At 48.8% G+C, this 8,409-nt stretch overlaps 1 protein-coding gene across 1 annotated transcript; it reads right to left on the bottom strand.

Moving 5' to 3' along the window:
• Window positions 1-773: 773 nt before the first annotated feature.
• On the bottom strand, window positions 774-5,812 carry NFKBIA (NFKB inhibitor alpha). Its single transcript, XM_081047987.1, has 6 exons — window positions 4,635-5,812; window positions 3,966-4,074; window positions 3,429-3,639; window positions 3,056-3,144; window positions 2,667-2,927; window positions 774-2,337 (listed from the first exon to the last, which is right to left on the bottom strand). Exons 1-6 carry the CDS (start codon window positions 4,859-4,861, stop codon window positions 2,290-2,292), a joined length of 945 nt encoding a protein of 314 aa, XP_080904113.1. The 5' UTR covers window positions 4,862-5,812; the 3' UTR covers window positions 774-2,289.
• Between the last annotated feature and the right edge of the window lie 2,597 nt (window positions 5,813-8,409).

Genomic DNA, 8,409 nt, shown 5'->3' with positions numbered 1-8,409 from the left:
AGTAAGAAGTCGGGGCCAACTTCAGTCCTTCGCTGGGCCCAGCTACCTTAGGATTTATTTAGATGATGGAATCCACCCTGAAAGTTGGGGTCCTGAAGAGCAGAAAAGCTGAAGCCAGAAAGGTGGGAGGCTGGGCCCAAAGGGATCAGAAGAGGCCCTATTCTGCTGTGACCATGGAAGGTGACACCTCTACACAAAAGCCGGTCACCAAGGAGGCTGAGGAAGAGTGGGTTACATTCCTTTGTCTTGCGTATCCAACCCTCTAGCACAGAATTAGTGAGAGTGATGGGCAACTTGGCACAGATTCAACACCATTACAGGGAAAAAAGAGGCCTGCCTGAGAAGTGGTTAAGGGCATCATTCCAAAATTGGGAGCCAAGTTTCCAACCTTTGTTCTTTGTGGTGGCTATCCCTCCCCCTAGCCCCCCTTACCTCTTCTACTTACCAGCTGAGAGAGCCAATCGATGTTCATGTGCTAGATCAGATAACACCTGTGTCAGGTGCTCTGGGATGGACAAGGAATTTCAGTGATGGGCCTGGAGCACTTTGAGAGAAGGCAAGATGGACAGAGGGGTCCCCACTGCGCTCAGCTCTAGATGACTGAGGCTTTGACCAGTCAGTCCAGTCTATAATCATACTCCTTTACATATGAAAGACCCACTAGTACTGGCTTCTTTTTGGTCTGAGAGGAAGGTGATCATTATATTCACTTGACTTTGACATCAGTTGGGGATCAGGAGAGGGAGAATGTAATACAATAGTTACGCTTTCTTAGGTGTAAGCCATGAATTGTATTTATACACGTTAGCATTTTATAGAATGCCATAAACTTTCTTTCACTCCTCTTTCTACCTAGGCAAGAGATGCATTTTTAGCGATGAAAACATCGAAATTCAGAGTATCTAAACCCAAATTTCACAAGTTATTGTTTTCTTGTGAAATCTGCTTTTGTAGAACCATCCAGTAGAATTGGAATGATTGAATTCTTCACGCCTTTATTATCACTTCTATACTGCACAGCTGGTAACAACACAGGTTTGGTGGAAAGCATTTAAAAGATGTTAACCACCTGAAAATAAGAGTGTATTAAATAAATTAACCACCTGCCTCCACTGCAAGGAGACCCTGGATAGGACATTCTCTCTGGACTTGTTCTTCCCCTGTGAAATACAGTATGTGATGCAACAACTTGTAGTTTTCTTTAGCACTATGTGCCTGGCACTTTATGCTTCTTACATGGATTGTCTTCTGCGGTCTTCACAACAGCCCCGTTTATAAGTAAGGAAACGAAGGCTCAGATGTGGGCACTTGCTAAGAAATGTTAGTCCAGTCCCACTCCTGAGCCCATGCCCTTAGGAACTTCCAGTATTATAGGTAGGATCTTTTCCAGCTCTAGAAGATGTGAATTCTGCATATTCCTCTTGGCCAAAATCATTTCCTAAAGTAGAAGTGTCCTGGAATAATTTAAACCAAGATGAAACAAATGACAATGGGGAGCCTTCCTGCTATAGGCCATGTAGCTTACTGCATCCCCCGCCCCACCCCGCCTGTTTCCTATCATCTTGCAATCTTGCAACAGCCTCCCCTCCTACACACTGGGCACGGGGCTGCCTGTAAATCTGGTGTGTAACAGTGTGAGAAGCTGCTCTCTGAAAGGGTTCTGTGGCTGCCTGTGGTAAGTGCTTTCACACAACTCTCCACCTCCACCTGAGGATCAAATGACTCTCAGAACAGGAGTCCCACGGCGGGTGGAGAAAATGATCAGGATAATTCTGTTTGTAAAAATCTGTTTAATAAATATACATCTTTAAAGTAGCAAAATAATTACCAACAAAATACACTGTGTACACCATTTACAGGAGGGTAACACAAACCTGGACAGGTAGTGACTTTTAAGCCCATACCACTGAAAGGTTTAACAACACCTCATTGCTACATGTCACAGGATACAACTGGGCTTAGCCACTGAATCCATGGTGGTTCAATCAAAAAGCACAATAAATAAAATGTAGTCCTTTCATCAAATTTTGGATCACCTTCTCTAAAAACCCCACAATGGTGAGGTTTACAAAGAGGTTTTCTTTGAATTCCAATGCTCTTTCTTGTCCCCCTTCCAAAGTTCACAAAAATGAGGGCTGATCCACCACAGTGAAATGTCTCAGGCCAGGCAGTGTGGTTGTAAGTACACCCTTTTGATTTTTTTTTTTCTTTTCTTTTTTTCTTAGAAAAATAAAACTCTCTGTTTGTACAAATATATAAGTCCATGTTCTTTCAGATACTTTCCAAAGCTCATAATTTCAGGCGCTGGCCTCCAAACACACAGTCATCATATGGCAGCTAAAAACAAGAGGAAAAAAAGCATGTTAAACTTCCAAAGCTTTTGCTAGGGGTGCTGGGATAATGGTGAGGGCTGCCACTGGAAATAACCCAAGTATTTGTGGACTCCACTCTCTATAACCCAAATAGAAATTAACTTCATGGACTGAGGTAATTTTCCTTTAATGCTCTTCTTTAAAAAAGGCAAAAAGACACACACTTGGGATATACTAAAGTTTGAGAACTTCATTATGTTGAGACCTTTGGGTAAAGAGCAACTCTAGGGGCCTGGGATGGTCCAGATAAAATGACCATCTCACTCTTTTTTGTAGAATAAACTTGAGACTCACCTCGTCCTCTGTGAACTCTGACTCTGTGTCATAACTCTCTTCATCTTCACTCTCTGGCAGCATCTGAAGGTTTTCTAGGGTCAGCTGGCCCAGCTGCTGCTGTATCCGGGTGCTTGGGCGGCCCCAGGTGAGTTGATATGGGGAGTAGCCCTGGTAGGTGACTCTATTGACATCAGCCCCACACTTCAACAAGAGCGACACCAGGTCAGGATTCTGTAAGTCCACCGCGAGATGAAGGGCAGTTCGGCCATTACATGGCTCCTGAAACCAAAAGGAATTTGAGATGCTTTTGGCTGAATTTGGAATTTCTCCTTGTAACAAGGGCACATGAAGTCTGTGCGGAGGGCGCTGAGCCTGATGCCCTCCACCTGGAGGCATGAAGCACTCACCTGAGCATTGACATCAGCACCCAAGGACACCAAAAGCTCCACGATGCCCAGGTAGCCATGGATAGAGGCTAAGTGCAGACACGTGTGGCCTAGAAGAACAAAAGGAAAAAAGTATAACCACTTGTTTCAATCTTCACATCTGAAACAAAACCTTTCACCTATTCTTCTAAGGGACAAATTCTTCTGAATTTGAACAACCCAGTATCTGGGATATGAATGAACTTTATAAAGGCATCAAATAGGCCTTTTACATACACATGTTCTCAACCTATCACATGCTGATAGTTTAAGCTCTTGGCTGGACTCCCTAAGTTGGCCCACCTCTCCCTTCCCGTGTCACCCGCCCTCTGATGGGCAGGGCAGGCAGACGTACCGTTGTAGTTGGTGGCCTGCAGGATAGAATGGAGGTGCTGGGTCCCACAGCTCTGAGTCAGGACTCCCACACTGGCCAAGCAGCCCTGCTCACAGGCAAGGTGTAGGGGGGTATTTCCTCGAAAGTCTCGGAGCTCAGGATCACAGCCAGCTTCCAGAAGTGCCTCAGCAATTTCTGGCTGGTTAGTAATCACAGCCAAATGGAGTGGAGTCTACAAACAGAAGAGGGAACAGAAAGAGGATGAAGCCACAGACCAAACCCACAGTCTGAGTCCCCTTGAACCCCAGAGATCCCTAGTTTGCGGGGTTGCTGCTCCCAGACAGGTGCAAAGGGCCAGGCAAATACCAAAGGCCCCAGGTGGGCTTCATATAGGCCACAGCAAATTAACGGGATGTTCTTTACTTTCTAGAATGCGGGCTGATTCGGCTGTAAAAGGTCAGGGAGGATAATGACCACGACCATTAATCTATAAAGGATTGGGAGCAACTGTGCTAGACCACGGGGTCAGAGAGGCGCGGGGTTGGGCAAGAGCCGCACCTGCTGCAGGTTGTTCTGGAAGTTAAGAAAGGCCAGGTCTCCCTTCACTTGGCGGACCACTTCCAGAGTCAGTGCCTTCTCCTCGTGGATAATGGCCAAGTGCAGGAACCTGAGAGGGAAAGAAGGGAAAAACCCCCAGGGCTGGTGAGCACAATGCGTGGGGCCCAGGGAGGCGCGCGCTGCGGGGGATTGCGCAAGGCCGGGGTTTCTGAAGGCCGAGGCCGCGGTGTTTTCCGCGAGGTTATTATGAGCTGAGTGTTCCTGGCAGGCGCCCAGGGACTTTCCGGGCCCCCCCAGCGCCCGGGCGGGCGCCGACCAGACCGCCCCGCCCTCCCGCCGGGCCGGAACGCCCTGTACTTCCCCTCGCGGCGGCGCCCGCCCGCCCGCCGGCCAGAAACTCCCCCTCCCCCCTCGTGCCAGCGGGGACTTCGCGTCCCGCCGCCCCGCCCCCGGCCGAGAGGACCGGGCCCGGGCAGGGGAGTGGGAACGGCTGCAAGGCCGAGCTGCGGCCCCGCGGCCCCGGGGACGCTCCCCGGTCCTCTGCGCTCCTGCAGCTTTCCGCGGCCTCGGGGTCGGGGCATAAACCCCGGGTCCCGCGCCGCCTCGCGCGGGCCGCGCTGCAGGCCCGGCGCCCCCACCCGGCCCGGCCCCCAGGCCCGCGCCACTTACGAGTCTCCGTCCTCGGTGAGCTGCTGCTTCCAGGGCTCCGCGCTGCGCGGCGCCTCCTGCGGCTCGAGGCGGATCTCCCGCAGCTCCTTCACCATCTGCTCGTACTCCTCGTCCTTCATGGAGTCCAGGCCGCTGTCGTGGCGGTCGTCCAGCAGCCGCTCCTTCTTGAGCGCGTCCCGGGGGCCCTCCATGGCCCAGTCCTGGGCGTGCTCGGCGGGGTGAAACATGGCGCGGTGGCTGCTCAGGCGCTGCTCCCCAGGGGCGCTCGGCTGCGGGCTGCGCGCTGCCTCCTTCGCAGTGTCGCAGGCGGGTGAGGACTGTTGTGGGCTCGGCAGCGCCGCCGCGGCGCCCTATAAACGCTGGCAGGGGATTTCTCCGGGGCGGGGTCAGGCGCGGGGAATTTCCAAGCCAGTCAGACCAGAAAAGAGAACTGGCCTCGTCTCCGGCGGAGGGAAAGCAACCCGAAGCAGGGTTCATCAGAGAAACTCCCAGCGATGAGCCACTGGGGTCATGCACAGGGAACTTTTTGATGAACGCTGAGTGGCTGGAAAGTCCTCCCGACCAGGCCCCCTCCCGGTACTTCCCTGCAGCCTGCACTCAGTAATCTCGTCCCTCTGCAAGAAACCTTCTTTCCCTGGGGTTTCCCACGAGCGATTGGATTTGGGGTCGTCGGCTGCACAGATCCCAAAGATGCACACTTGCTGGGCGGTTCCTCCTTGGGGTTTGCCAACCTGCCGGTCTTTTCCGTTTTTTCGATCTTTTGGAAACGCGAGTGGAAATGATGGCTGGGTGTAGGGATTCGTTTCCTCAAACTTCTGTCTGCAGGGAAGAACGCACTGGCGGGGAGAAGGGCTGCCTCTGCGTTCCTGCTGACACCAGGGTGTTTGCAGTGCAGGGACACGTAGCATTCCCCCAACCCCCCTCAGGTAGAAGTTGTGCACGTTTTGGCGTTAAAAACATAAATGCTTGGAGAGCCCTCAGCTAGTGTCCTCGGGACTAACAATCCTGGTGACTGGGGAGGAGTAAGCACTCTGCCCTCTCTCCCCTGTATGTGAGAAAATGCTGAACACGAACTTTTTTTTTTTTTTTTAAAGTAGGGCAAGGTAGTAGAGGTTATAGATACCTGACAATAACGAAATAACTATTGAGGTGGCTGGTTGTGCTCCCTGAATTGCACTGTGCTGCTGCAGAGAATGGATCCTGAGCCTACTTCGTGGCAACTTTCCAGAGGCATTTGGAGAAGGAGGCTGAAGAATGGGTTGAGTGGTGCCTTGCCTAAGATTGGGCCTTAAGTGATGGCTAAGAAAGTAGCTGCTAGGCATACTGCAGGAAGCTCAAGGCAGGCCCACTAGTCCCCATCCTGCCCCTCCTGGTTCCTTGCTCTCCTGCCCTGGGGTGGGCACCGGTTGGACTTACCCATGCAATGTGGGTAGGCACTTCAGGCTCACCCATCCTCTGTTTTCAACTACAGAAATAGGATGTATACTCTCCTCTGCACCCTCACCTCCTAGCCAACAAGCCAGTGAAGTTAATTGATTGACCCTTAGCATTGGTCCAGGCAAAACAAAGCAACTTTGGCCCAAGTTCTTCAGTTTGCTCCGGGAGGTCTCTCATAGTTTTGCAGATTTATGAGGGTTGTTGCAATCATCTTTAATTTGCCTGGCCATGTACTTCCCTCTCCTCACCCCTCACCCCAATATCTGAATGTAGGGAATCTGGGTCAGTGAGGGTGACAAAATATGGGCGGGGGGGGGGGGGAGTAAAATCAAGAAATAAAACCTTCAGGGTAGTAATGATCACATGCTAAAATGAAAACTTCCAAGGGATAGACTCTACTGTCTCTGTAGGCATGTGATATACAACTACACAATTTTTCAGGCAAGGTGGAACAGTGACTATAAGTAGAAGATCTCAATTCCAGGCTCTGTCTCTAATTAAGTGCATCTTAATTGGAGGTATCAATTAACTTTGCTGTGGTATACCTGCTTGGATTTAATGCTTTTTGGGATTTTTTTTCCAGCTTAAAAATTGTATTAGTTGGCCACACATGCATGTATAAAACCCTGCTTAAGAGTGATCATATCTCTTGGAAATTCACAGTATATATTTTTGGAAGGACTCCAGCACCTTATGCAACACATTGTTCTCAGAACTAATCTTGTAAGATAGGTATTGTTCCTACTTTCCTAAAAAGAAACTGAAATGCAGAGAAATTTACCCAGGTACCCCATGGCAGTTAATCTAATTTCTATCCCAACATATTAATCATTTTGCCAAAGCTGTTGTGATATTAACACTTTTGAAAACACATTTTGAAAATGAGACTGAATATGTTATAATTTGGAAGATACTCAAAGTATTTTCTGCTCCAATTGTTGGATAAAAATAGAGGGTAGATGTTTCCTTATCGGGGGTATTCATGTCTGTAAAAAAAAAAAAGTACAGAAAAGTCGAACTCTAAATGCCCCACTAATACAGGATACCATAGGAGAGAATTTTTAGCTGCAGGTTTCAAATGATTTTTAAAAAAGAAAATCGTAGAAAAGAAAGAAAAAAAATCATGCGTAAGTAAAAGTATCTCGGGAGTAAGTTTCTTTGTACCTCTTTTAATGACTTTATGTTCTTGATGGCCTTTAGGACCTAGTCGTCTTTATTCCCAATTGTTTAGTGTGATTCTTGGTGGTAAGAGTCAGGCTCAGGTGTTCTCTGATTTGTCTCACAGGTTTTGGGAATTTGGGGAGGTGCCAAGCCTTGGTGACCTGTCCCTATGGTGGGGATTCCCTAGGAGGTACCTTTTGTTTTTCTGCAACCTGGGAGACAATTTTGAATAATGTGATCCAACAGGTTTTCTCTCTATCATCTGTAGCTCTCTACATTGAAATCAATAAACATTACAACTTGGGCAATAAAGAACATACTTGGAAATCAGAAAACATGAGCAGAAGGGCCAGAAGAAGACAGCAAAACTGACTTCTATTTTAGAAAGACCTTTATGGACTCCTGGGCACTTAGTGTTCTCCCCACCTCATTGTCACACATTTTAGCTCATCTTGACCATTTTGAAGATGTTAAACCTTAGGTAACTTATTTTTAAACGTCATTTGGCTTTTTTCTTTTGACTGCAGAATGCAAACGAATGATTCTGTTAACCCCGAAGCTGCTTTATAGTTGAGTGCAGAATGCAGCCATAGAGAAGGAGAGGATGGCCAGGGATGTTCAGGGGCTTCACTGTGGGCAGGCGAACTCCTCTGGGAAAAGGAGCACCAGTGGGTGACTGCATTGATTCTTCCTGGGTGGGAAATGCACAATGTGGACTGAACTTATGGCCTGAAGAGCCCAGTGGCCTGGCAATGTGGAGATTCTTTTCTAAGTTCAGCCAAGTGGACCGACATATTTGGCTTTTCCTAATATCATGGGCAGTGTGTCCTGTGCCAGTTGCCCTGGCTAATTGAAATTGTTTCAGCCCTAGCATATAGAACTGCAAAAGGCTACCCATCACTCAGTGCAGCCAGGCTGGGAGAGAGAGGAGCCGCGACAGAGTCCTGAAGGTTAAGTGAGTCAGACACACTGCTGATGGACCGCGCTGCTGTGAAATTTGGAATTTATATTCTGCTTCCAATCCCAGGCTCAGTCTTCTTTCCACCTCTAGTGGTTAGCAACCACCTCCATCCATCCCCCTCAGAATCTGAGCTCCCAAGCTCTGAATTTCCCCACAGAAAAACAGCTGTCAGGACCTTTATTCATAGTGACCTGCAAATAAGACGGTCAATGCCTT

The sequence above is a fragment of the Rhinolophus hipposideros genome, assembly GCF_964194185.1.
Source record: "Rhinolophus hipposideros genome assembly, chromosome: 5".
Taxonomy (NCBI): domain Eukaryota; kingdom Metazoa; phylum Chordata; class Mammalia; order Chiroptera; family Rhinolophidae; genus Rhinolophus; species Rhinolophus hipposideros.
This window is presented reverse-complemented; position numbering and strand designations above follow the sequence as displayed.